Raw genomic sequence first — 27,728 nt, 5'->3', positions numbered from 1 at the left:
ACCAGGGCCCGCCCCGCCCCGCCCCCCCCCCCGCGCACGCCCCGCCCCCCGCCGCGAGCCGAGCCCCGAGCGCCGAGCCCGGAGAGAGCGCAGCGCGGGCACTCGGCTCCCCGCCGCCCGGTGAGTGCCGCGGGCCCCTGCCTCCCGCACCTCGCCGGGGCCCCGCGCGGATCCCTGTTGTCCTTTGGGGGGGTCTCACTACCCTGCGCGAAGCCCCGCGCGGCCCTGGTCGGGGGTCCTGCCGCGCGCCCCCGCCTGCGCCGCCCTCTGCGCTCCTGCCTCACCTGTGTTCCTTCCCCCGGGGCTCACCGGCCGCCACCCTGGGGGCCTCCCCTGCCCGTCGTCCGCACCCCCCCCCCCCCCGTCTCCGCCGCTCCACCCCCTCCCGCTCCCCGGCTCCCCGACCCTTGCCACCCTCCGGCCTCTGGACCCGGTGTGCCGGGGTCGGGGCGCGAGGGAGACTCGGCCCGACCCCCGGCGGTGGACGCCGCAGCCCAGCTCGCCCCGAGGCTGGCGGAGGGTGGGCGGTGCGGCCGGGGAGGGATCGGCTGGAGACTGGCGGGACGGTGAGGGTGGGAAGCCGAAGTGGAGGGAGCGGGAGCCGCTGGGCGAGCGGGGCAGCAGGTCCCAGGGAGCGCGGGCCGGGTCCGAGGTGGGGGGGTGGGGGGGGTCTGCCGTCCGCACCAGGGGAGACGGCGGCCAGGCAGAGTGAGCTGTGGGAAGGCGGCAGGAAGAGCCGGCCCAACGTCTAGGGGTCCCGGGAAGAAGGGAGCCCGGGCATCCCGGGTCTTGGCCAACAGCGCTCTGAGCTCTCCTGATGCTTCCCCAGCAGGGAGGCCCGCCCTGCCGGTTCACCTGTGTGCTGTCTCCCCACCCAGAGTCCACGCCAGCCGCTCACCTGCCCCACTGCCCGCCCCCCCCCCCATCTGCCGAAGAGAGCAGGTTTCGTGGGCCCGGCTGCCCCTTGGGGGAGGCCTGGGAGCCTCAAGCGGAAGGCTGTTGACAGCATCGATGACAATGACCCTCCATTGGTTCCGGGTAAAATGACCCAGATTTCCCAGAAAGTGTGCTGGGGGCGGAACGTGGCCTTGGAAACAAACGTGGTGCTGGGACCCTGAGGAAGGGTCTCCGCTGGCCAGCCTCCCGTTCACTGCCCCAGGCCAGCCCACACCCAGCTTCGTCTCCCCCGGGGGGGCAGGGACACCAGTCTGCCCAGAGCTGCCTTGAGGACGGAAGGAGCATGTGTGGGGGAGGCAGGCCGGGATGCGGTGCTGGGGCCGGTCCTCTCGGTGTTGGCCCCTGCCCTGCGCAGGTCGGGGGAGGTGAGGACCCCAGGAACACAGAGCCGCTCCCGGCTGGTGCTGCCCTGGATGGAGGACACCTGCCCTCTCCTGCCGACCTCACGTGGGGCCAGCCCGGGGGGAGCTGCGGAGCTCTGGGCACTGAGGGCCTGTCCCCTCCCCACGTCCCCGGGAAGCCTCCAGCCCCTTCTCCTTGAAGCCCGGGGCAGGAACCTTTTCCGACACCGGGAGAAGATGCTGGGCTGTTTGGGGCAGGTGAGAGGGAGCAATTATTTAGCACCTACTGTGTGCCAGGCATTGCACACGGCATCTTGCGTATCTGAATTTATTTCATGTGTTCAGGGACTTTCCATTTGCCAGGGGCTCAGGGAGGTGACGTGACCCGCCACCCCCCAAGATCCCTGGCGGGACGGGAGGGAGGGTAGGGGGTCTGTTCCCTGGGCCACATCAGTGGGCAGGCAGTCCTTCCCTGGTGGGGGGCTCTGGGTCAGAGAGCCCCAGCGCGGGCCCGTGGCTGATTCCACACACCCCCCCCCCCCACTAAATCCCCCGCCGCAGGAGGAAGGGCCCCAGGGACAATTTGCGACGAGTGTAATTTCTGTGACTAAGACGATTGCCACTTCTAAATAATGGCTCCTGTAGAACCGTGTTCCCAGAGGCAGGCGCCACTGTAACGGCCTAGTTTCGTTCTTCGCGGCTCCGCGGCCTGAGGAATTGGGGTGTCCGTGGGGTGCCGGGGCTCCGGAGCCATCTCAGGGGAGCCCTGAGAAGCTTCTGGAAGGCATGGGCTATCTGAGTCAGGCCTGAGCTCACATTCGACTATGCCACGCCGGGGGCCCCAGGCCCCAGCCAGGGACGCATCTGAGCTGACAGTCGCCCCTCCCTCCGTGAGTGAGCCGAACATCTCAGGGGACGGTGGCTTCTTCCCCTCCCAGCACTCGGGGTCCCATGCAGGAAAAGGAGCCAGAAGCCCCTTCTTGAGTATTTTTTTCCCCAAATGTGAGCGGGGGCCTGGGGCACAGAGACCGACGGGCCGATCTCAGCCCGAGTGTCCCTGGAAAGCCCTCCTCCCAGCTGGGCCCCCTGGGGAGGTGTGGACCCCCCAACCCGGGAATGCCGCTTCCAGGCGAGGGATCCCCAGCTTTGTCTGGAGATGTGGTTGTCTCCAGAGGCCGTGCCTTGCCTTGTCTTAGTCCCAGTCACTTGGCTCACGTCGGGTCCCCGTATAGCTGCCAGGGGCCCTCGGAACCAGGAGCAGCAGATGTAGCCCAACCCCGAGTGTCTCTCCCCCTCCCACGAACCTCCACCCGGAGGGGACCCAGGGGGACAGTGCTCTCCACTGGCTGCACTCGTCCCGATGCAAGTTCTCCGTCTGGGGCCCGCTGTCTCCCAGCTGCCATTCTGGGGGATTTTCTCCTCATCCGGGGCTTATCCGTCCTCCCCGGGGGCGCAGGGCTCCTGTCCGTGGCCGTCCGTGCTGCCGGTGGCCTCTCGTCCGCCCACCCCGCTCGCAGGGCCCTCGACCCCTCTCCCCTTCTCCGAGTCTCTCTTCAGCTGTGTCCAGACCCAACTTGATTCTGACTTTTATGGATCTTTTTTTTAAGTCCAAATGATTTTTCACACCCGAGAGTTGTGAATTTTCAAAAATACACACTTGCTCATTTTACTTCTTAGACAGCAGCCAAATTTGTTTCATAATATTTTTACCCGTGCCTTATTGAGGAACCTAAACGTATTTATTTAAACAGATCTTGGACATGCTTGTCGATTCCTATTATTTTTAATTTCACATGAAATGGACCGGCTGGCCCACCTCCCCGTTGCCGGTTTTCTAGGGCCACATTTCGTAACGAACTTGGAGAGTCGGCCCATCGGGACCTTCGGGTTTCTTTCTGACACCTGCCTTTGTTCTTTGTTCCAGACACACACCCCCGGACACCCCCTCCCCCCCATTTGTCTGCCAGAGTCCGGGGCTGGCCACCAGTGGGGGGTGTCCTCTGCTCTGAGGAAACTCGGGGCACTGCGGGCCAGCCGGGCAGGGCAGGGGGACCTCTGGGCCTGAGTGGCCCTGGTTGGGTCCCCTGGGGCACTTAGGCCCCCACCCCCTGTGCGCTGTGCCCCCTTTCTCTTCCTGTCATCAGCGGAGACAGTTATTTTCTCCGGAGCAGCATTGCTTTTATGAACTTTCTCAAACACACGGAAAAGCACCAAAACTACATAAGGACACATGTGTGTCCAAGACCTTGAACCGGGGATGTTAACGTTTTCCCTTCTCTGCCTGTGCCTCTTCCTCCACGAGACCCAAAGCCTTGCCCCTGCACACCCCCTCTCCCAGGGGCTGGCCCCCACTCACACGCATGCGTGTCCTTCTGGCCTGGGCTCCGTCTGTTCCCTGGTCTAGGGCACATAAGGGCCTCGCCTACCTTCTCCGCTCCCCGCCCCGGGCCGTGGCCGTGGAGGTGGTGGGCCAGCCCCAGAGCGCATGCCCGGAGCGTGTCCCTCACAGCTGTGATGATTGCACCCCGGAGCGGTCTCCTATGTGGTCCCCTCGGCCCAGAGACACCCTGCCCAGCGGCAGCTCTGAGGACCAGGGCACCAAGTCCTCTGGCCAGCCTGCGGGCTCTGAGGGCGCTCCTGAGGGGACGGTGGTCCCGAGAGCCTGCGGTGGACGCTGGAGGGGGCTCTGCAGACTGAGGTCTGGCTCCTCGGCCACACGCAAGGCCTGGCCCCCTCCTGATGGCTCCAGGAGGTCACCTGGAGTCTGGCCGTGGGGTCACCCAGGAGAGCAGGGCTCGGCAGGTGTCATGCCCGGCCTCAGCCGGGTGTGAGGGGCTTGGCCTGCCCGGCCGCCGTCCCGACCTCCCTATCACTGCCCGTCCTTCTGCACCCGCCCTGCGCCGTCCCCTCCTTGCTGGCGCCATGGGGACCGTGACACCACCCCCAGGCCCCAGGAGGCCCTAGCCGACTGGAGGAGGGCAGAGGCCCAGCGGGGAGCTGCCCCTGGGCAGTGGCGGGGGGGCGGCATAGGGATAGTCAGGGCTCTGGAAGCCATCCAGCTGCCAGCCCCCTGCTCCTTCCTGTCTGGGCTTGTTTTCCAAACGATTTGCTTCATGCGACTCGCGGCCGCAGCCGAGCTGGACGTGAGTAATCGTGTTTACCCGCCGAGGGGAGATCCTGCGCCTCCCGGGCGGGCGGGGCCCGGGGAGGAAACACCTCGGCCGGTAATCGCCCCGCGTCCTCCCTTGTCTTTGCAGAGAGGACGCGCCGTGCCCCGCGCTCGCCCCGCCTGGCCCGCAGCGGCCGCGATGGAGCCTCTGTTCCCGGTCCCCACGCTGGCCGCCTGGAACGCCTCCGCGGCGGCCCCCGGCGCGGGCGGCCGCAACGGGACGCTGGCGGGGCCGGCGGCCTCGCCGGGGGCCCGCGCCGTGGTGGTGCCCGTGCTGTACCTGCTGGTGTGCGTGGTGGGGCTGGGGGGCAACGCTCTGGTCATCTACGTGGTGCTGCGCCACGCCAAGATGAAGACGGTCACCAACATCTACATCCTCAACCTGGCCGTGGCTGACGTGCTGCTCATGCTGGGCCTGCCCTTCCTGGCCACGCAGAACGCCGTCTCCTACTGGCCCTTCGGCCCCGTCCTGTGCCGCCTGGTCATGACCTTGGACGGCATCAACCAGTTCACCAGCGTCTTCTGCCTGACCGTCATGAGCGTGGACCGCTACCTGGCCGTCGTCCACCCCATCCGCTCCGCCCGCTGGCGCCGCCCCCGGGTGGCCAAGCTGGCGAGCGCAGGCGTCTGGGCCTTCTCGCTGCTCATGTCGCTGCCGCTGGTGGTCTTTGCGGACGTCCAGGAGGGCTGGGAGACCTGCAACGTCAGCTGGCCGGAGCCCGTGGGCCTGTGGGGCGCCGTGTTCATCGTCTACACTTCCGTGCTGGGCTTCTTCGGGCCGCTGTTGGTCATCTGCCTGTGCTATCTGCTCATCGTGGTCAAGGTGAAGGCGTCGGGCGCGCGCGTGGGCGCCACGCGGCGGCGCTCGGAGCGCAAGGCGACCCGCATGGTGGTGGTGGTGGTCGCGGTGTTTGCGGGCTGCTGGCTGCCTTTCTTCGTCGTCAACATCGTCAACCTGGCCTTCGTCCTGCCCGCGGAGCCCGCCTCGGCGGGCGCCTACTTCGTCGTCGTCGTCCTGTCCTACGCCAACAGCTGCGCCAACCCCGTGCTCTACGGCTTCCTCTCTGACAACTTCCGCCAGAGCTTCCGGAAGGTTCTGTGCCTCCGCAAGGGCGACGGCGCCGAGGACGGCGCGGAGGCCGCGGAGCCCCGGGCCTACGAGAGCGGCCGGCTTCGGGAGGCCACGACGCCCGCACGCAGCTCCGAGGCCAACGGGCTCATGCAGACCAGCCGGCTGTGAGCGCCGAGGGCCGGCCTGGCCCCAGGTGGCCCTTGCCCCCCCGCCCGGCCGGCATTTCCTGCTGGGCAGAGCCCCACCCCAAGATTCCGGGGCGGGGGGGGCCTGCTGAGTGCCCCACACTCCCTGCGGCCCGGACGCTCTGTGTGGTGCGGGGACCAGCTGTGTGGGGCCGAGGCCGTGGGTGGCCCTGCAGGGACAAGCTGTCACCACCCCCCCCAGCCCGTTCCCACCATAGAGGCTGGGCTCCTGGAACGCTAGGGAGCGGGTGGGAGAGGCCGGGTGTCACCAGCAGTGCTCAGGGCGCCTCGGCCTTATCCTGCCCCCAGCTCGTGCCAGCCTGCCGGGCCGGGGAGTGACCACTGGCGTGAGCTGGTGACTGCTCTCCCTGCCTCTGCCCTGCGGTCCCATGTACCTCGTCACACCAGCGCTGCATCACCTGGTCAAGTGTCAGTCTGTGAAAACAAAGACGCCCGAGGGTGCTGGGCTCGGGCCCCTGCCCCCCGGCACTGCCCGGGGCCCGTGACCGTGCTGACTCTGGAGGTGGCAGATGCAGAGGGAACGCGGCTGTGTGGGGCCCGCGGGGCGGGGAGGGTGGGCCGGGGCCCCACAGGGGACGGCTGGGACTGCGGAGCTCTCTCGTCCTGGAGACCCCCAGCTGCCGGCTGCCCACCCCCGCCACGGCATCTCCCTTCCTGGTTGGCCACAGTCATGCTTTGGGGGGCAGTGAGGGGCGGGCTGGGGGCCGAGGCTTCCGTGGCGGGACCGGGATGGGGGAACAGCAAGCAAAGAGGCTGAATTGGGGGTGGAGGGTCGGGCCCCCGGGCCCCCGGGTGGGGGGGACACAAGTGTCCAGAGGGGTCCTGTGCCAAGGGTCCCTAGGGCATCGGTAGAGGCCATCCTAGGGAGGGGGCGGGAACCCACAGTCATCTCTTCTGCTTTTGGCAGGAGCTCTGGCCTGGAGAGGATGGGGGACGAGAGCAGCAGAGGAGAATTTTCCAGATAGCAGTGGGGGGAGCAGCTCCCAGCACAAATAGCAGCCACTTGGAAGGCAGCGCCTGTGTGGGTGCGTGCAAATGCCAGCAAATGCCAGACCCCTGGGGAGCTGTGCCATCCCCGGACTAGAGTGGTCCTTCCACCCCCAGAAACGCCACCCCCTCCCGCCGCCGCCCCGAGCCGGCGGTGCGGTCCTGGAGAAGATGCCAGCCCGAGGCCCGCCGGGGCACCACGTGCCTTGGGCCTCTCTCCGAGGCTGGAAGGAGGACCAGAACGTGGGGGCTCACTCGGCCCGTGTGCCCCCCCTATCTGGACAGCCCTCCCTGGTGTCACCCCGGCTCACGCTCCCTGGGTCTGCGCAGAGCAGGACCTCCGACCCGCAGGAGGGCAGGGGGAGCCGCAGAGCCATGCCCGGCAAGGGGGAGGCCTGGTCAGTGCCGCCCGCGGCCCCGCACCGACCCTGGACAGAGGCCAAGGCCTGGAAACGCAAGAGTGTGGCGAGGCCGCTTGTGTTTGACAACCGATCTCCTGAATAAATTGGAGAATAAATGTTTGACTGTTTCCCAAAGCAAATATTGTCCCCGGAGCCGATCGAAGTTGGTGCCGATCTGGGTTCGCGGGTCAGCCGAGGCTGGGAGGAGGCAGACAGGCACCCCGGGAGGCGGGAGCCGGGACACGCAGGTGAAAACGGGGAAAGTGCAAAACAGCGGGGCCCAAGGGAGAGCCAGCCCCGGGGGGCGGCCCTGTGCGTGTGGGGAGTGGGCGGGCTCGTTTGGGGCCCCTGCCCCCGGGCGTGTGGGGGCTCGGTTCCTGGGGGCCGGGGCAGCTCCTCCACAGGTAGGGGCCGCAGAGCCTCGCTGGTGACCAACCCCCGCCCCCCGCGGCCAGCAGCCAGGGAGGGAGGGTGCCCTGGGAGAAACTGAGGCTCGTTCGACCCGCCACCCACATCCCAGTCGGACCTCCCCCGGGCTTTGGCTGCAAAGCGAATCTGCTCAGAATGACTTTGGGGAGCGAGCAGATGGCTCGGAAATCTCTGCCCGAATCGATTCCTCCCGATTGAGTTGACATCATGAGCTCCCGCCCAGGGCCACGCCAGCCCAGAGCGCCCTCCTGTGTGTGTGTGTGTGTGTGTGTGTGTGTGTGTGCGCGTGCACGTGCGCGGATGTGCGTGTGTGGGGCCCCGGGCCTGATGGGACGTCCCCGCAGATTCCAGGCAGCCCCTGGCCCCTAGGTCTGGGTGGTTTCTGGGAGCTAGGCTTGACCAGTGTGGACAGTGTCTGAAGCCGTGGGTGCGGGTGGGGCCCGGAACAGGAGCCACGAGGACCCAGACACCCCCACAAGCCTATCTGGGAACGGGAACAGCAGGTAGATGAGGGGGGCCTGGGGACACCGGGGTGGGGGCACGGGGCCACCACGCTGCTGGCGGGCCCCGCGTCCCCAGGCCCTGAGTAGGGGTTGCGGGGGGGGGGGGGGACACAGAGCAAACGTGCTATGGTGGCTGACCTGCTTTATGAGCTCTCTCCACGCATCGGTGCCTTTTATTGGCTGCTGGGCTCCAGTGGATCCCAGAGTGACCTTGCTCAGGAAATCCGGCCTGCGGGGCCAGGATGAGGCTGCCTCCGGGATGGGGTGCAGAGACAGGAGGGGTCTGTTTGCCTGGCCGGGCGGGGCATGGGGTGGGACAGGTATCCCCACAGGGAGGAAAACCGAGGCCGGATGGCCCCGGGGCTGTGCTCACAGGCCCGGCCGGTGGCGGCCGCTCCCCGGCCAATCCCTGCCAGCGGGAGTGATGTTGGGGTGCCCTGGGTGGGGCCAGAAAGGGCCCCCCTCTTGGGTGTCCTGGCGCAGGAGGGCGGACAGACCACGGGGAGACCCCAGGAAGGACTTCTGACGGCAACGTGGGGGCACAGAGAGCTGTGACGTGCTCCGGAGACAATAGAGTCTTCAGTGGTCACTGGTCAGGGCCCCTGCCCAGCTTGCATCTCCAGGGAAGGGTGGGGACAGGGACCCGGAAAGACAGTTGGGTCTGCGGCCCCTCCGCCCTGGCCACCGGGGGTCTCTGTCCCAGACACCGCCATGTCCCCTCCTTGCAGCCGAGCACTCTGACCTGACCTGCCCGGGCCAGCCGGCACCACTGGGGCTCCTGAGGGGGGGTTGTTGAATGAATAAAAGGACGTTGAACAAAGGGGGCTCTGGCCAGGTTGGAGGCCTTACCCAAAGGTCCTGTGGCTGCCCGGGACCCCGGCCCCCCCCTACCCTGGGGCTCCCTCCCACTCCCTCCAGGCCCGCCCTGTCCCCTCCTTCAGGATGCTTCTCTGCAGACAGCGCTGACCGCTCTGCATTTGGTCCAGGGGCACCATCGGGCACCTGGGCAGGTCCCGACACAGGGTGGGGGGTGAGGGGCAGGGGCTCTGCCCGCACAGACATGTGGTTCTTGCCAGCCCAGCCCTTCGCCGACGTTTGCCCCTGCACTGGAGTCTCTCTCCCAGACCGTAGCCCCGTGATGTGGGGGAGGAGCAGGCATGCCCCCGGAGGGAGACAGGCAGGTCCTCCTGGCCACGTGGGCTGGTTCTCCTGCTGGAGGACACCGATCGCCGAGCAGCGGGGACCGGCCACGTTCTCTCCCGCTCAACACCCCGCCGTGACTCCCACTCTTCCCCCACATTTCCCGGGCCCGGCCTGTCGGTAGGAAAGGCAGCCCACCGTGCCGAGTTGTTTGAGAAGGCTTCATACAGGGACATTCTGGTGTGGCGGGTGGTGACAGGTGCGAGGACGGGCTTATGAGAACAAAGAGGGGCCCTCTTTCCGCACAGGGCAGCTGGGGCCTGGTGGCCAGCCCGCCAGGAGAGCTGGGACTGAGTGCCCGCCCCTCTCTCCTCCCTGCTTCACATACCCTGCTGGGTTCCCCATTGCCAGACATGCTGGGAGGTGGTGATTTGGTCCACAGGGGTCAGGGTGAAGCTGGGGAATGGATGTGGGGGGGACGGGAGATGCCCAATGCCCCCCCCCACATCCACGTTCCAGTGGCCATCAGGCCTGGGGTGCAGGTGACATGGGGAGCCGCCCCCAATCCCTGCCCACACGGTGCCCAGCCTGTCCTGCGGGGTCTTCTCCCTCGTTCCTGGCTCAGCCCCCAGCGGGCGTGCCCAGAAGTCACTGGAGCCACGCAGGGGTCCGCCCCGTGGCCGGTGATGCCGCGGGGGAGGGGACAGAGGTCACAGGAGAGAGGCTGCCGTTGCCTGGGGCCTCCTGCTTCTGACACCTGACTGTGGCCTCACCGCCCCTCTGAACGGTGGGTCTCTCCATGTGCCCCCTGGGCCACTCTGCCGGGGCCTGTCCACCTGGGTCCCTCCAGGGGCACGTGTGAAGGTGTGACCGGGCGCCACCCTCAGTCCTTCCCACGCGGAGGAATCGTCCAGCCCTCTGGTTTCATGTGTCCTCCTGTGTTGTGTTTGGGCCTCAGGGCTGATGTGGAGCCACGTTTGCTATTTTTTTCAATTATTTTTTTTTTTAACGTTTATTTATTTTTGAGACAGAGAGAGACAGAGCGCGAACAGGGGAGGAGCAGAGAGAGAGGGAGACACAGAATCTGAAGCAGGCTCCAGGCTCTGAGCTGTCAGCACAGAGCCCGACGCGGGCCTTGAACTCACGGACCGCGAGATCACGACCTGAGCCGAAGTCGGTCGCCCAACCGACTGAGCCACCCAGGCGCACCATCACTTTGGTTTTTATTTTTATTTTTTTTTATTTTATTTTTTTTAATTTTTTTTTTTCAACGTTTATTTTATTTTTGGGACAGAGAGAGACAGAGCATGAACAGGGGAGGGGCAGAGAGAGAGGGAGACACAGAATCGGAAACAGGCTCCAGGCTCTGAGCCATCAGCCCGGAGCCTGACGCGGGCCTCGAACTCACGGACCGCGAGATCGTGACCTGGCTGAAGTCAGACGCTTAACTGACTGCGCCACCCAGGCGCCCCCACTTTGGTTTTTAATTTGAGCGTTGTGTCCCCTTCCAGAGATGAGCTGAATATTTTCACGTATTTTTACTGTGGTAAAGCGTACGTAGTCGAAGTTTCCCGCCTTAAGCGTTTCTAGGAGCACAGTTCAGTGGCAGGAGGCACATCCCCGCTGTTTGGGACCACGACCGCCACCCCTCCGCACAGCTCTCCCACGGCCCCAAACGGAAGCTCTGTGCCCACCCCTCCCCTGCCCCTGGGGACCACCGTCTCCTTCTGTCCCCAGGGGCGCCCGCACTGTCTTCCCGTGACACGCGTTATGTCACTGACCACAGCATCCTGGAGGTCCATCCGCGTCCCAGCGCGTGTCGGAATGTCTCGAATAATATTGCATCGTGTGGACGGAGCACGGTTTGCTCATCCTTTCGTCATCCGCGGATGGCTTGAGTGGCCCTCCCTTTTAGAGGGGAATAATGCCACTGTGGGGGGGGGTGTCCCATATGTTTTTAATGGCTGTGTTGCTGGTGGCTCTTTTACTCACCTGAGGCGTGCTTCCCTGGGGGTGTGCCCGACGTGGCAGTGTCCCCATCTTGTCCTCCTCCCTCGCTGGCACATCGGTCACCTGGGTCCTCCCGGTTCCCTTGGCCTCCGCCTGGTGGCCATCGCACTTGCCGTATCTCCCAGGTCAGGTCCGGTTTCCACACAGAGCAGAGCTGGGTCTCAGAATGTTCTAGATTCCCGTCTACCGGCTCTTCTAGGTCGTGTCCAGGGTTGGCCCACAACACTGAGAGAGTGGATTTTGCACAAACGTTCACGATAACGCTCTCCACGACAGCCACAGGTGGAGAAAGCCCCAGGGCCCCCAGTGCTCACGTGGACGCACCGTGGTCCGTCCACACGACAGGACGGGGTTCAGCCACCCAAGGGAATGAAGCCATGACAGGTGCCATAGCATGGACCCACCCGGGGGATGCGACCTCACAGAACAACACGCAAAGGGCCGTATGGTCAGTGATTCTGTCTCTCTGAAACCCCCAGAAGAGGCAAATCTGGGGACAGAACGCAGATCGGTGGTGGCCAGGGGCTGGGGGAGGGGACGGGGTCTCCTTTTGGGGTGAGGAGAAAGTTCCGGAACTAGAGATGGTGGTGGAGCTGCCCTGTGAATGTGCTAAATGCTACCGAATTGTTTGCTTCAAAATGGTAAGTTTCATGTTCTATGAATTTCACCTGAATGTTTTAAATGGGCATTTGTGGGAATCCACGGAACGGACAGACTAACGCGGATAAAGTGGCCGGAGTCCTGTCTCAGGGGCACGTGGCAGGGCTGTGCCTTCTCCAGCCTTCTCGTGGCACATGCACACGCCTGGTCACCCCGAGTCCACAGGCTTGCTGTTCCCGTCGGGGTCCCCACCAGACTCCCACCGGCACCCAGCTCCGTGTCCCAGCTTTGTCGCTTGGAAATGGTGACTGGACCCTGGGTCCCGCTCGTTCATGTATCCAAATAAGTGAACCTGGGGGGGGGGGGGGCGGGATATCGGCACTGCCATTGTGTCCCAGACCCCCCCCCCCCCGAGGGCCCTGAAGCGCCCCACACACCCCACTCCTGGTCCCCAGGGGACGTAGTGGCCTTGACTCCCAAGGTTATCAGACGCCCTCCTGGGCCAGCAGCTGGGAGCAGGGCCTATCCCCCAGGCTCCACCGAGCTGTCCCAGTGCCTCCCTGGTCCAGGCTCCGTGAACAGCCGGATTCACGCCCTGAGGTTAGAAGGAGGAGCCGCCGGGTCAGCAGGCTTCCCCAGACCCGGGCAACCCGGCTCTCTCGGCCGCGGCTGCCCTGGGGGCCTGACCGAGGCCCTCCTCGCCCACTGCCGGAAGTGGGAGCTGAGGTCACGCAGCCAGCTGGGGAGACATAGGCTTCCCTCTGGCCCAGCCGGCCTGCTGCACGCCGGGGTCCGGGGGTCCCGTCCTGGTCAGGGCAGGAGGGGAGTCCCCAGCTTGCATCCTGGGTCAGGGGGCCCGGGGCGTCTGGCTTCCCGCAGCCTCTCTGTCCCTCCGTCTCTGGCAGGGCCGGGTGTGAGGGGCCTGGGCTGGCACATTGGAGGCCCAGGAACCCACACTCATGGGGCTCAGCTTCCTTCTGGGGCTCCCCACTGGCCAGGACCGGCTGCAGGGCCCGCACGGGGGGTGTGGGGGTCTCATACCTGGGGCGCCGGGACTCCCACTGGGCAGGACCCACGAGGCTTCAGGACCCGGCCACAGGGTGGGATGCCGGCAAAGAGGCCCTCCCCCTGCGGACAGGCCCTGCGTGGGCAGCACCCTCCCCCACAGACGGGCCCTCTGTGGGCTGCGTCGTGGCCAGGGGCCTACGGACCTTCCTTCTACAAGGCTCTGACGTGTCCTGCGAGTACAGCCCGCCTGAGCTCCAGCCCCCTCAGCACAGCCGGGACCTGAGTCAGCCTGTCCGGCTCTGGGGGGACCAGACGCTGCTCTACCCAGGGCCTCCGTGGTCTCATCGCCCCAGGATCCTCGCCTGGGCGGGGCAGCTGCGGGAAGACATTCGGAGAGGCGCTGCGGGCCGTGAGGCTAGAGGAGGGGACAGCCGAAGGCCCAGGCCAGGGGGACACGCACCGGGGAAGCAACAGACTCTGAATGGCCTGTGGGGGGCGGGCAGCCTGGAGGCTCTAACCCTGGGGTGCACAGAGCCCTCCTCTGGCGTGAGCACGGCTACCCTCCACCTCCACCCCTGCCTGTAGGGCCTTGTAGTTCGATGTGACGATGGGGGTCTGGGCACCCCCCCCCCCCGGGGCTCTGGCACACAGGTAGGTATGACCTCCCTCCTCCATCCAAACGGACGAGGGGGTGCCGGGAGTCCCCGAACATCCGCCCACCAGAGCTGGGCCCGTGTCACCCCCAGGAAGACTCTCACCCCCAGGCCAAACCCACACCCCACCCTGCTCGATGCCATCCCGTCTCTGGCCTTGGCCCCCCTCTCACACCCTGGGATACGGCCTGCCTCTCGTGGGAGTCAGCTCTGAGGGGGCGGGACCTATATTTGACCCCCCTCTCCGCCTCCCCGGTGCCCAGCCAGCGGACGCTTTGTACATGTCCCCACAGCAGTGGTGTCTCTCTTGGCCCTTTATAGGCAGAAAAGATAGCTCCACCTCAAGGGCAGACCCCGCCCGCCCCGCCCGCCCCGCCCGCCCCTCCACGGCCCACCAGGCCCACCCCACGCCACCCGGACCGCAGGTCTCATCCCGAACTCGTTGATGGGAACACTCGATCGTGTCCCTCCCCTCCAGGCTAGGCCCCGAGTCTGTCTGGCTGCAGCCACATCTCTGGCGCTCTGCTCAGGGCCTGCATGCAGCCGATGCTCAAACACTGCATACACTCGGGCCTCAAAGACTGCCGGCGTGGCCTCTCAGCTTCGAAGGTGGGGTGGAGCCGGGTGGTGTCTGGGGGAAGGGTGCTGCCGAGGGCTGGGCCTTGGGGGGGGGGCCCTCCCCGGGCCGCTAGAGCTCTGCGGCCGGCTTGACCAGGTGGCCGCTGAAGGTGATGTAGAGGTCGCCGGGCTCGCCGTAGATGGCATTGTCGCGGTCTCGGTGGAACAGGCGCACCCAGACGGTTTCACCGGCGGCCAGGGGCAGCAGCAGGCTCTGGGTCTGCATGACGCTGCGCTCGCTGGGCTGCGCGTACAGCACGGCCGTGGCCTCCCGGTTGCACATGATGTGCAGGTAAGTCTCCTTGTAGTTCCAGGTGTGCACGTTGAGGCTCAGGAAATAGACGCCGGGCACGGCACACAGGAAGCGGCCCGAGGCCAGGTCGAAGGCCCCGTCCAGGTTCACCAGCTCCGTGTCGAAGGGCACGGCCCGGAGGCCGTCGGTGCCGTGCAGGCCCTCGCGCCGGCCCACCGAGAAGGCCGCGTAGGCGCGCCGACATGCGGTGCCGGGCAGCCCCGCCTGCCCCTTCTGGCCCTTGCGGCCCCGAAGGCCCCGGGAGCCCGGCGGGCCCTCCTGCCCGCTCCTGCCGGAGGGACCTCTGACCCCCGTCTCGCCCTTCTCACCTGCAGGGGCACAGCGGAAGCCACGGGTCAAGGCTCGGGGTCCAGAGTCACTCGGGGCAGAGAGAAGGCACACCCCAAGGTGTGGCCGTTCTGGGGCCTGTGCCGATGGCCACGTGGGAAGGGTCTGACCCGGGCTTCGACGGGCGAGGGGCTGGGCAGCTGGAAACCCAGTCCAACCAACCTGCCGCCCAGGGCCCCAGGGTGAGTACTGCTGGAGTGACCTCTTTCCAGAGGGGTCGCAGCTCGGGGACCCCCCCACCCCGGGGGCTGGGCCTGGGGCGCCGCTGCGGGGTGGGTGAGCCGACTGAGGGGCCTCGGGCCACCCTGCTCCCCGTCTTTACGCAGCGGCTGGGAGTCCGGGGCAGTCCCCCCCAGGTGCCTTCCCGGAGCCGACTGGGGCTCTCCAGCCCCCAGTGTGCGGAGTCCTGTGGGCTCAGGGGTGTGGGCTCAGGGGCGGGGGCGTGGGAGGCTCTGCTCACACTCACCTTTGAGAATCGACACGTCGATGGTAGGCCGCATGCGAGGCGGCTGCACCCACCGCTCCCCATCGCTCCTGCGGGCATAGGGGCCGGGGGCGGCGGGGGGCCAGGCGGGTGGGCAGCACTGCACACACGGCCGTCGGGGCGGCCCCAGGCTGGGCCAGGCCCCCCCAGACAACCCCAGGAGGAGCAGGAGGCCAGGGGCCGCCATCCGTGCCAGAGCCTGGGGGCGAGTGGGGGAGGGCGTGGTGTCTGAGAAGAGGTGCCTCTACTGAGCCCCAAACTCCACAGCTGCCCAGGCTGTGCCCCCTTGTCTGGGAGAGATGGGACGTGAGGCCGGGACTGGCCCTGTGGGGGTGCCGATTGGGGCCTCCAGGGGCCTCGGTGGGCACCAGACAGGGTGCCTGGCCCACACCCGGGCCTGGATGTGGCCGCAGAATCCTCAACACCACCGCAGGCGTCTGGTCGAAGCACCCCACCCCGTCCCAACGGGCATTCTGGCTCCTTCTCTGAGACACCCTCGCCCATCCCTGGGGCCCTGGCTCTGGCCCGTAGTAGGTGCCCTAACTGCCTGCAGTCAGAGTCCTGGCCCCCAAAGCCCCCATGGCTGGGGACCCCACACCTGGCAGATTCAGGGGAGCCGTCAAGGGGGAGGGATGCTCTGGTTCAGCTCTCCGGGGTTGCCACCCACCAGCGGGAAGGGCAGCCGGGCTGCTTGGGGAAGGGCAGGGAAGGGCCGTGTCCCTCCGCTGGGAGGCGGGGACCGAGGCCCAGGTTGGGTGGGGCCCCACCCGAGGCAGTTTCCCCAGGGCAGGCTGCCCAGCTGGGCAGAGGGCGGTACCCACATCCTGAGCTGCCAGGGGAGAAGGGCAACTTGGGAAGCTCCCCAGGGTGGAAAAACGGTCTCGAATCCCCAGCAGGCCTGGGTCTCCCTCCTCTGCCTCCCCTCCCACAGGAGACCCTGCTGGACACCTGGCCCACCCATGCTTCCCCTGGCGAGTAGACCCTCCCCGGCCGGTCTCCCCACGGCTGCACCCCAGAGCAGATCTCTTGTAAGGGCGGGTGTGTGCGGTCAGCGCCCTCACTCTTCCCTGTGGTGCGACGCTGCTGAGAAAGACCTGGGATCTTCCTTCGGGAAGCCCTTGGGGACTGCAGCCCAGAACAAGTTTCTTCCTCTTGCACAATGTGACTGCAACCCACTCGCAGGAAGAACTTTCCAGGAGGTAGGGCCCCTTCTGTTTACCGCCCCCCCGCCCCAGAGCCCAGCAGACCCTGACCCACCCCCCTCCTAGCTGTGTTGGACCCTGCAAGTCCCCCCTGTAGAGGGACCTGATGGGAACGTGATGGGTGCCCTGGGGGACCCTGCTCCATAGACAGACCGGTGCCCCTTCGGCCCCCACTCATCCCTCAATGCCTGGGGTCTCGAGCATCGTGCCCCCCCCCAGGCCCGCCCAGCAGACAGCCCACCCGGAGTGCCTGTGAAGACCCCCCCACCCACCCCCAAGCTCCCGGTTACCATTTCACGGTCGGACACTGCTGCCTGCCTGCCTGTCTCCGGCGTCACTGCCCCAGAGGCCCGTGAAAGAACCCTTTCATGCTGCCCCAGGCACCACGGCTTCCCTCGGACCATCCAAGACCAACAAGCGTTGGGCCAGCTTCAGAGCTCCTGGGCCCGTTGCCCACCACCCGGCCTGCCCCCTGCTCACTGTCGGCCGCAGGGGCAGCGCGGCCCTTCCAGGGTCCTCCTGCCTGCCCCTGTGACGTGGCTCGGGCGCCTGGGGCATCTGGGGTGGCTGGGACTGATGGGTCGTGGGCTGGCCATCGCCTCCATCTGGGGTGCAGTGACTTGGCAGGGAGTCAGGCGGGCCAGAGCTGGGGCTTGGCGGAGTCTGGTGAGCGCCTGGAGGCCAAAGCGGGGGGACGGGGGGGGGGGGGACACAGACCAGGGCCACCATGCCTGTGCCGGGCCCACCTGGTGACGGGGACTGCCTTCGTCTCTGGCCGGGGAGAACAGCGTCTGTCCCCACCTCCCGAGGTGCCGTCCCAGGGTCATGGTGCCCAGCAGAGCAGGAGACAGGCTGTGACCCCCGGTGGGGCCGTCGGCCTCAGCCCAGCCTCTCAGAACATAAAGGACATACACGGTGGTGCCCCCCAGTGGGAATGACTCAAAGGGCCCCCCAGGCAGTGCAGGAAGGGGCTGCACGCACCGTGAGCTGGAGGCCTGGCCTCGTCCCCGCTCTGGGTCTGGACAGCCGGACACAGGGCCCAGGGACAGGGCCGGGCACCCTGGCCTCTGGGTGTGGGGACGTGTGATTCCCTCAGAAGCGTCCCGCCGCCCAAGCCGGCTGCCTGTGGGGGAGGCACCAGACTGGCCTGGAGGACCGATGGCTGGGGAAGGGGCAAGGACGGGGGAGAGAGCAGACAGTGGTGGGCCCACGGCGGGGGCGTGGGGGGGAGTTCTGCGGGGCGAGGGGATGTGGGGTGTGAGGCTGTGGGCGGGGCCGCACCAGCCGGGAGCCAGTTCCGGAGCCGCGGCGGGGGGGGGGGGGGGGGGGGGGGGGGGAGGGGGGGGGGAGGGGGGGGGGAGGGCTGCCACTCCCTTTGGGGACAGCTGTCCTCATCCCCGCCTGCAGGTGGCACAGACGGATGGGGGGAGTGGTGGGAGGCGAAGGCCGTGTGGGCCCCCACACCTTGTCAGCACGTGCTGGGAGCTGGCGGGCTTGGCTCTGAGACCAGGCGGCTCCCCCGGAAGAGCCACTCGAGCGGCTTGTCACGCGGGCTCCCGCTTCCCGGCCCCACATCCTTGGGGGGAGCCCGCGGCCCCGGGCAGGTCAGGGCACCCCCTCTGGCAGCACCGCTGTTGCCTCTGGGACGCTGAGAGAGGAGCAGACGCCCAAGCTTTGCTGCTCCCTGTGTCCGGGCCTCAGTTTCCCCACCTGTAAAATGGACACCAATGGGCTCAGAAGGGGCCGGAGTCCCCTGTGGGGGATGGAACCAGGTAGAGCACAGCCACTGGGGGGGGCTTGGCAGGCTCCGGCCACACTGCAGGGCCCCAGTGTCCCTCCCCCGCGCCTCCCCTGACACCTGCAAGCGGGGCTGCCTGACCCCCCGAGGAGATGGGTGGTCACACTGCACCTTCCCTTGGGGGAGGGGACAGTGAGTTAAATTTTCCCTGCACTGGCGGGGGCGGGGGGGCACCTCCTCAACGGGGGGTGAAGGGCCCGGAAGGAGTCCTGGGGTTCCTCTGGTCTGGGTGGGGTGGGGCTGAGCTCACGTCCCCGGGACAGCAGCTGCGAAGTGTTTGCTTGGGTGCCGGTGAGCCTCGCCTGGACTCTGAGAGGAGCTGGTCAGCAAGGGCTGAGGGTGACTCAGCAGGTGGCAGGAGGACCTGGACAGAAATAGCCTCCCCTGGACACGCGGCGAGACATCTCCGTGACGACGGGCGCGTGGCTGAGCGTCACGGCCCCGCGGGGTCAGCAGCCCACAGACGGCCACGGCGTCGCCCGCAGGGGGGCCGGGCTCCCTCACTGCCTCCCGCCCGCCGCAGCCCAGGAAGGCCACACTGTTCTGTGACTCCGGCCTGGGCAGCGGGACCGGATGGCCCCCGTGGCCCCCAGCTCAGCAGTTGGCCCTCGAGTGGGGGATATGCGGAGCAGACAGAGCGCCCGTTACCACCCACTTCCCTAGAAGGGGCCACGCAGGTGGTCCTGGGAGGAACGGACGTGGGCTCTGGGGCCAGGCACGCTGGGGTCCCTCACTCGCCATGAGAGTGGCCGTGTGGACTGGCCACAAGGCTCCACAGACAGGAAACCTAAGGTGTTTGGAAGGAAGCCAAGGGTAAGCCAGCCGTGCCAGGGCAGCTCTGGGGCAGCCGGGGGCCTGCAGGGGGAGTGGGGAGGGGGCGGCCCTGTAGCCTCTGGAACACGCTCCTACCCCTCCCCCCAACAGGCTCCCCCTCCCCAGAGGCAGACTCAAGTGCGGGGCCCCGTGTGGGCAGAGGGGCCCGAGGGCGGCGCAGGATAGACGGCAACCCTCCCGCTGCTGCGGCGGCCTGAACCTCCCCCCAGGACCCCAGCGTCCCGGCTCCGCCCTGGAGCCCCGCAGGGTCAAGGTCTCCGGGGGCTGCTGGAGAGGCCCAGGCTGCATGGTGACCTCACCTTAGCCATGAGCCTGGCCAGCCGGTGGGGGGCCCGGACTCGGAAAGCCGGAAAGCCGTCGCTCAGCGCCGGGGGGCCTGGTCGTGTGTCTCTACAAAGGGACACGATCTCCCGCCTAGAGACAACCACAGACGAGCCCCCAGCAGGCAGCCCCCAGGGGACCGTGCCCTCCCAGCCTGGAGCCAGCAGCCCACTTTAGAGATAATGAGCCAGGCACCGCACCCCCCTGGCACTTAGCTTCCCGACAGCGGCCCCTGGGGTGGGGGCTGGGATGAGAAGGCCCTGAGCTCCCGGGGACACTGCCTCAGCCACGGGCGGTAACGGGCTGAGTGGCGGGTGTGTGCGCTGCGGGGGTCGTCATCTCCCAGGGCCCCGATGGACGCTTTCCGGAGAGTTCTGCTGATGAGCTACCCAGGGGGCGGGGGGAGCTGCCTGCAGCGGGAGGGCCTCCTTGCAAGGAGCCGTGACAAGGTGCTCGGGGTGAGTGAGGGGCACTGCAGGTGTGCCCAGAGCCTCCGACACAGGGCGAGGGATGGTGCGCGGCCGGGGGGGGCGGTGGGAGCCCTGTATCCCTGGACCTGCCACACCCCAGCCTGACTCACTCACTGGTTGAGCAGAGGCCGGACCGGGAAGGTGGCCACCCGAGGTGACCACAGGGGCTGGGAGTGGAGGGTCCCCCGCATCTGCCCCACCCCGTGCCAGGTGGAGGTGGCAGGGAGAGGTCCCACGGGTGTTCTGTGTCGTCATGGTCCCAGGCCCTGCCTGGCACCCTGCGTGGATGCTTGCAACCCGGGACCCAGCCCCGCGGGACAGAGCTGCCCGGCCTCACGGTGACAAGTGCCAGGACACACAGAGGAAAAAGTGCGGGGCCTTGGTCATTGCTGGGAATGAGTGTTGTGGCATCCGTGGTGGCACCTCGGGTGGGCAGAGGGCCCCCACCTGAGCCTCAGGGGGCTCAGACGTGGGGTCCACAGGTAGGGCGCGCCTGCCAGGTAGCAGTATCCCGACTCCACCGCGAGCCACACGTGACAAGTAAAAAGCTAACATGCTCTTTATTTGAGGGGCGGGGGGGACAGCCCCTTCCCCAAGTCCAGCCAGGCCACAGAGGCACGTGCTGTGGTGCCCTGCTCACTGGTAGCCGGCCAGCTGGAGGGTGGTGGCGTAGTGGGCACGGTGGGCCGTGCACTTCTGACGGTCGATGAAGAGGCTGTTGGTTTTGACCGTGATGTCCTTCTCCAGGCTCATGCGCGTGTCCTCCAGATTTCTCAGGGACTGCTCCGCTTCTAGAAGCTTCTCCTTCAGTGCCGCAAGGGACGCGTTCAGCTCCTCCACCTCGCTCGCCAGCCTGTGGGGTTGGGGGACGGAGGCGTGAGCTGGGGCCTGTGGGCCGGGACCGTCAAGACCCAGGAGCCCTGGTGAGGGGTCCAGGCCAAGATGCTGGGCCATAAAAGGACCCAAAAGTCCGAAAGGGACACCTGCCGGCAGCGTGGGAGTGGGCTGGGCCGGGGGTCCATCGGCTGCCCCTGCCCCCACCCCCCCTGACCGGAGGGGAAAGGCTGCGTGGGCAGGACCGTGCGGGGCTGTGTTGAGCGACACCGTGCGGCGGTTCCAAGCAATGGCAGGGGTGCGCGGAGGCTCGCGGTTCCCTTTATTCCTGGCGCCCGGCGTCCTGGAGCTGCACGAGGCCCCAGTTCGCGGGACGTGCTGAGGCCTGGGGAGGAGGAACGCCAGGGAGGACGGCCGTGCTAGTGCTCGAGAGGGCGACTGGTACTCGATAAGTTTGAAACACCAGAGACACGATCCCCGCGAGACTTCCGGCCAGGGGCCACGCGTTCCCGGAGGTATGGACGGCGCCCCGCGGCAGGGTGGGCCCGGGAGGAGCCTGTGGCCTCGCGATTCCTGGCCAGGGAGACTGCGCGGCACAGAGTGAAGGAAGTGCCACGCTGTCCCTGGGACTCGCAGCCCTGACAGAGCCCCTCAAGGCACGTCGTGTCTAGTCGTGCTGGGTGGGGGTAGGACGTGGGGACGCCCGCGTGTTGAGCCCCGCTGTGTTTCCACTGCAAGCCTGCAGGCTGCGGGGGACGGGCGAGGATGGTGGGTGGTGACCTGTCCCACGGCAGGCACCTGAACTGGGCGGTGTCTCGGCACAGCTCCACGTTGGGCCGGTGTGAGCGCTGGTATAAGCGGGTCTGAGCCACCTTCAGAGGCGCCTCCTTGTCCTTGATGGCCTGCTTCAGCGCTGCGACGTTGTGCTCCTGGTCTGTGATCTCCCGCAGCGTCTGCACAAAGGAAGGTCCCTGGGAGGGCCAGCGGAACCCCCGCCCCGCCCGGCCTCCTTCCCAGCCCTGGGGCTGGGGCCACTGGGCAGCCTTGTCCACTGACTCAGCAGGGGTGGGGGGCACGGAGGTCGGAAGATGCGTGTGGCCACCTCGGCCCCCACCAAGGGTACCCAGAGGTTGTCCAACAGCTGTGGCCTGAGCGCCCCCAGTCCCGCGGGTCACTAGGCCCCCAACCCTGGGCAAGAACCGGAAAGACTTGGCAGCAGCAAAGGCCATCCTGAGAGCCTGGGGTCAGAGCCCTACCAGGCCTGGCCACCTCCTGCCAAGGTACCTTCCCTCCTGTTCCTGCCTGACAGCCACCCCCAATGTCACCTGGTTTCTCACTGGCTTAGAGGGTGCCCAGGGAGGAGTGGGTGCCTTGCCTCTGGGGTCCCTCAGGATGGATGGAACAGAGGAGGGGCAGGGACCAGGCCAGGTTGTGACCAGGGCTTAGTAGCCAGGAGCGGGGCTGGGCCAGAAGGAGCTTCCTCCCTCAGTTACAGATGCCCAGCTCTCTGGGCGTGGTCGGGGCGTGGCCCGGTGTGGGTGGGCGTGGCCTGCAAGTGTGGGCGTGGTCGGTTCTGGGGCGTGGCCTGAGCTGGGGCGGATGGCCTGTGTGGGCGTGGCCTGAAAGTATAGGCCTGTTCTGGGGCCAGGCTTGTACGCGGGCGGACGTGACCCGTTCTGGGGCGTGGCTTGTACATGGGTGGGCGTGACCTGGTGGTGCAGGCGTGGTCTGTTCTGGGGCGTGGCCCGGTGGTGTGGGCGTGGCCTGTTCTGGGGCGCGGCTTGTACGCGGGCGGGCGTGGCCTAGGCGCGGCTGGCGAGGCTTCACCTTGTGCAGGTGGTCCGTCAGCTTGTGGCGCGCGTCCTCCACCTCCTCACAGCGACGCTCCAAGGCCAGGTTCACAGCGTCGCACTGCAGCCGCAGGTCCTCGGCCGTGTCCCGCAGGATGCTATCGATGAGCACCCGCAGGTTGACGGAAGCCAGGCGCTCGCGCTCTGCGCGGTACAGATTTTCCTGGGTGAACCGGGCCCATGTCTCCGGCGTGGAGGCACTGCGGGAGGGGAGCGGTCCACGGTCAGTGGGGCACCTGCCAACGGCCCCGGCCCACCCAGCCCTCCCGCGTCTCCTGCGTCCCAGCACAAATCACCACCCCTAGCTCCCTCGTCGCCCCGTGGCCCCCGCATACTTTGGACCCTGCGTCCTCGCAATCTGTGTCCCCCGGCCTCCCGCGGCCTTACGCCCTGCACTCCTCCGGACGTGGCCCGCGGCGCGCGCCCCCTGCCAGCCGCCCTCCAGCCCAGCTCCTGCCTCCCTCCGTGTCCGCAACCCTCTGGTGAACTGTGTGGTGCTGCGCGCTCGGGCAGGGACCCTGCACACCTGCCCGTCCTGGGAGCAGATAGGACTGGGCCTCCGTGTGAGGGCCTCAGGGGCCGGTGGATCTCTGAAGGATCCCCAGCAGAGGGACCAGGAGCTGGAGCCCCATCTTAGCAGTTGCGGGTGCGTGGAGAAGGGGTTTATGACGAGGGCCCCGGGGGAGGCGCTGGGGCTGAGGCGGCCCACCTCTCCTCGAACTTGGCCGAGTGTGGGGAGAACTGCACCTCGGTGCTCTGGTTGTGGTAGTGGGCGCAGGTCTGGTCGATGTTGTAGGCCTCCACCTTGTCAGACCAGTCCATCTCACACGTCTCCTTGTGTTCCCGGTTCAGCCTGGGGTGGGCAAGGTCTGCGTTTGTTGGGGTGGGGGGGGGGTCGCTGGGTGCCACCGCGAGGGGCAAGCACACCTCCAGTTCTCAGCTGAGAACCAGGACACCTCATCTGCCCAGGATGGGGGTCCTCAGTCTACCCAGGCTCTTACCTGACCAACAGTGTCCAGGCCCTGGAAAGTTGGCCTGGGCTCTGGATGCCCAGCCCCCAGGGCAGGCAGGAATCCGGCCCCTCCCACACACACACTAGTTGCCCCTTCCTGGCCCTGTACTCCTGGCTGTGACCTGGGACAGGCCCCCACCTGTCTGAGACTCAGGGCCTAGTCACCCCCCCTTTCTTCCCAGAGACATCCCAAGGGGTGAGGGGCCGGGGTCATCCCGAGGGCAGACCTGGAGACCACCAAGACCCACCGGATCTGGTTCACGGCCTGCATTATGGTCCTTTTTAGGAGCTCCTGAATGTTCCGGATAAGCTCGGCCTCCTGGGGGAGAAAACCCCCACCCCTGGTGAGGATCTGAGGATGGCCAGGCTGGTATGGGCCCACAGTGAGCCCCTTAAATGCCCAGATCAACACCTGATCCTCGCTTGGGTAACTTTGGGCCAGACCCCAGTCTCTTTCCTGGAAAATGAAGGCTGAGCCCAGCCCTTTCTCATTGGGTTTATTCTGGGCTTTTGAAAATTCTGTTTGGTGTAGCACAGTGGTGTTTTTTTCTTGGGTGGGGGGGGGGGGTGGTGAGTGCTTCTATGGGCTGGTGGGACTGTCACCTAGGAGCAGCTCCCACCTGCCTGGCACCCAGCACCCTCTGGGCTCTAGGGGCCAACCCTGCAGCCAGCCCTGGAAGCAGGTCCCTTCCCTGGCTGCCCGTCAGGGCCTTGGGCTCAGAGATGCCCTCTCTTCCACTGAGAATACAGAGGGAAGCCCTGTGTTTCTTCCTGCTCCTGCAGTGGCTTTCTTTTCAGGGCACAAACAGCACCCCCCACCACCACCAATTTGGATTTTTGCCTCCCTCTGGCACTAAACCCACATATGTCAGGGTCTGTCCCTGGTTCTGTCTCCCTGTCTCTGGGTCATTGTCGGTTCTTCACACTGGGGGGTGGGGGTGGGGCCGGGAGGGGGGATGTTTCTTGGCTCGGGGCAGGGGCGTTGTGGAGCAGCTGAGTGTGGGGCTGAGGTGGTGGGGGACCAAGAGGGGTTGGGGCCTGGGAGAGGGCCGTGGGGGGAGGGGAGGGACCCAAGGTTCTGGCCTGAGCTGGGAGAGCAGAGGGAGGCCCTGAGCCCCTGGACTGGCTGTTTGCCTGCCCACAGCCTACAGCCTATTCACAAGCCAGGCCCCCAGGCTCTGAGAGGTGCATGAGCTCTGCCCTGCCTGGATCAAGGGACTGGCCTGGGTGATTCCCTGCTCCCATGGGGCTGCCCCAAGGACAGATCCTGCTCAGTTTGGAGCAGGAAAGGCTCCTTGTGGGATGAAGGTGGCTCCATTCTTCACCCATCTACCCTGCATCCTGGGCTGTGCCTGGATGTCCACCACGGGCACCAGGGTAGGGGGAGATGAGGTGGGCTGCGTCTTTAGGCGTTCAGGATCAAGCTTAATTTGCATGATCTAGGGTGGCCAAGAAGCCACCCAGCGGGTGCCAGGACCCAAGGGTGACCAAGGGGCCGCCCAGCGGGTGCCAGGACCCAAGGGTGGCCAAGAAGCCGCCCAGCGGGTGCCAGGACCCAAGGGTGACCAAGGGGCCGCCCAGCGGGTGCCAGGACCCAAGGGTGACCAAGAAGCCGCCCAGCGGGTGCCAGGACCCAAGGGTGACCAAGGGGCCGCCCAGCGGGTGCCAGGACCCAAGGGTGACCAAGGGGCTGCCCAGCGGGTGCAGGCATCATCAGGACCTGACTTCCTGGCCCTGCATGCCTCCCAGACCTCAGGCCGCTGCCCACGGGGTTCATCTCAGGCACCTCCCCATCCTTCGGTGTGTGGGGGGTCATCAGGGCTGGTGCACGGACCTGGCCAGACCCTCTCCTGCCTCAGTGGCCTCTGAGTGTCCCATCCTCAGGCAAATGCCCCAACAGACGTCCAGATGTGAATTCTGTCACAGCCTGGGCCCCACCTCATCCCAGGATGAGCTGTAATAGGTTGGGGGGGGGGGCAGTGCAGGGGCCCCGGACATGGGTTGTGGTGAGCAGATGAGCACTGAGGTCCAGCTCCAGCCCCCATACATGCCCAAACCCCTACGCTGGGACCTGCCCCCAGGCAGCATGTCCAAGCTGGGGCTCACCTTGCAAGGAGCCCAGCCTCACTCAGTGTCCACTGTGAGGACCAGGCTGTGGGAAGGTCAGACCGGGCACCCTCCTGGGGTCAGGGATGGTACCCCTGTCCTAGAAGGCTGGAGCCCTGACCTCGCCCTTGTTGGTTCTGGGGAGTGGACCTGAGCGTGTGCTCCACACGTGTCTGCGTGTGCCAAGCGTTACGTGCTCTAGGTTTTCCTGTGTGCGCAGAGGGGCATGTGCGCCCTGAGCTTGTGCACGCCCACCTGGTACACAGGCGCCAAGGCCTCTGTCAGCCCGCGTCGCGGGCATACGTGTGAACCCCACACCCTCTGCCTTGTGCGGGTCACGCTCTCAGGAGAAGGGTGACGGCGGCAGGGCCTGTGGTTCCGGGGTGGTGGTGGAAGGGGCGGGGTCTACGTTTCTGAGGCGTGGCCTGCGGTTCCGGGGCGGTGGAAGGGGCAGGGTCTGGGGTTCGGGGTTGAGGGGGAAGTTCCGGGGCGGGGTCTGCTGCTCTGGGAGGTGGAAGCCGCAGATTCTGCAGTTGCAGGGCCTGGAAGGGGCGGGCTCTGCGGTTCCGGGGCGTGGCCTGAGTTTGGGGGGAGGAGGGGGGTGGCTGGAGGGGAGGGGCGGGGCCTGCAGTTCGGGGCGGGGAACCTGCGGGAACGGAAGGGGCGGGGCCAGGGGTTGGGGCGGGGGCGGGGGTGGAAGAGGCAGCGCACCTTCAGCAGCTCGATCTCCACGTGGTCGCGGACGAGGTCCGGGTGCTGGCGGCGCTCGCGGCACTGCAGGTTGTCGGTGGCGATGGAGAAGGGCACGGCGGTGGCGTCCAGAGCGCGCTCCAGCCGCTGCTTCTGGGCCAGCAGCAGGTCGGTCTCGGCGTTCAGCTCGCCCACCTCGTGCTGCAGCTCGGACTTCCAGCAGTGCATGTCCTGCAGGCGCGCGCCCACCTTCCTGGTGGCGTCCTCCTGCGTGCGCCGTGCCAGCGCCTCGGTCTCGGCGGCCAGCTGCTGGCTCTCGTGGCGCAGCCGCTCCGACTGGTCGCGGTCGGCGAAGGCTTGGTGGTAGCGGGCATAGCAGTTCTGGAACCACTCGTCCACCAGGTACTTGGCCGAGCGGAAGCCGGCGGTGGCTAGGCCCGAGGACGTGTAGGCGCCCGTGTTCCGGGCCACGTCGTACAGCTTTCGGGGCAGCTCGCACGCCGGCACCGTCTGTGGGGCGGGCTGCTTGGTCAGGAGCACGTCCGTCTGCGCCATGGTGCCAGCCAGCCCCTGTGCCAGGGAGGGAAGAGGGCCGCTGGCACGGTCAGCAGGGCCGCTTGAGGCCGCTCTGTCCCAGCAGCAGGACGCTTCTGGTCTCCCAGCGACGAGTACACACTCGCCCTCCTGTTGCTGGGCAACAGGCCCCCTCTCCTGGAGCCCCTCTTAAAGGGCCAGGCAGGCCCCAACCCTACTCAGTCTGGCCCATGTCTGGCATCTGCCCAGACTTGCACCTGGGACTGTGGCCCGAGGCCAGACCCCCATCGTGCCCTCCTTGTCTTACTTGTCCCAGTGGGGCTGTCCCCTGGATCTCAAGAGAGTGGACTTGTCTTTGGTGAGGAGTTGATTTCAGTCTCCAGTGGATATCTTGGAGCCCAAATTTCCACACGGGTGGAAGTGAATCCCGACAGTGTCCCCAAGGCCACCCAGAGCCAAGCTCATGACTGAGGTCGCCGCAGCAGGAGGTACACACCTGGTCCTCAGAGCACATCAATCCCTCCGCCCCCCGCCCATCATGCGCCGGGGCGATGCCCAACGTGGCCGGCAGAGGGCGCCGTTGGCCGCTAAATGTTTCCGGGAGTCGGAGAGGAGGCGGGCAGCGGCTGGGGCTGGGGCTCGGTGGGTAGGGAGAGGGGCTCGGCCCTTGGAGGTCTGACGCCCTGGCCCAGATAGCCCTCTCCTCGCCCCTGCCAGTCCCGCGGGTCGTCTCCAACGGCCCACCTAGCGGGACGTGAACACCGCCCCCCAGCACACCCCATGGCCCTTGTCCCTCCGCTTACACCACTGTCCCGTCCTAACTTGGGCCACACCAGCCCCGGACCTCCTCAGATACACC

At 66.9% G+C, this 27,728-nt stretch overlaps 3 protein-coding genes across 3 annotated transcripts; 1 reads left to right on the top strand and 2 right to left on the bottom strand.

Moving 5' to 3' along the window:
- Positions 1 to 45: 45 nt before the first annotated feature.
- SSTR5 (somatostatin receptor 5) lies at positions 46 to 7,261 on the top strand. The gene is made up of 2 exons (XM_045460662.1): positions 46 to 120; positions 4,556 to 7,261. Exon 2 carries the CDS (start codon positions 4,607 to 4,609, stop codon positions 5,705 to 5,707), a length of 1,101 nt encoding a protein of 366 aa, XP_045316618.1. The 5' UTR covers positions 46 to 120; positions 4,556 to 4,606; the 3' UTR covers positions 5,708 to 7,261.
- A 5,744-nt stretch (positions 7,262 to 13,005) lies between these two features.
- C1QTNF8 (C1q and TNF related 8) lies at positions 13,006 to 16,870 on the bottom strand. The gene is made up of 3 exons (XM_045460295.1): positions 16,711 to 16,870; positions 15,201 to 15,417; positions 13,006 to 14,715 (listed from the first exon to the last, which is right to left on the bottom strand). Exons 1-3 carry the CDS (start codon positions 16,822 to 16,824, stop codon positions 14,165 to 14,167), a joined length of 882 nt encoding a protein of 293 aa, XP_045316251.1. The 5' UTR covers positions 16,825 to 16,870; the 3' UTR covers positions 13,006 to 14,164.
- A 3,514-nt stretch (positions 16,871 to 20,384) lies between these two features.
- Positions 20,385 to 27,008, bottom strand: TEKT4 (tektin 4). The gene is made up of 6 exons (XM_045460945.1): positions 26,357 to 27,008; positions 23,788 to 23,858; positions 23,237 to 23,380; positions 22,505 to 22,727; positions 21,476 to 21,630; positions 20,385 to 20,696 (listed from the first exon to the last, which is right to left on the bottom strand). The coding sequence occupies exons 1-6, from the start codon at positions 26,888 to 26,890 to the stop codon at positions 20,480 to 20,482; spliced, it is 1,344 nt and encodes a 447-aa protein (XP_045316901.1). The 5' UTR covers positions 26,891 to 27,008; the 3' UTR covers positions 20,385 to 20,479.
- Between the last annotated feature and the right edge of the window lie 720 nt (positions 27,009 to 27,728).

The sequence above is a fragment of the Leopardus geoffroyi genome, chromosome E3, assembly GCF_018350155.1.
Source record: "Leopardus geoffroyi isolate Oge1 chromosome E3, O.geoffroyi_Oge1_pat1.0, whole genome shotgun sequence".
Taxonomy (NCBI): domain Eukaryota; kingdom Metazoa; phylum Chordata; class Mammalia; order Carnivora; family Felidae; genus Leopardus; species Leopardus geoffroyi.
Note: the sequence above shows the minus strand (reverse complement) of the source record. Positions and strands in the feature narration are given on the sequence as shown.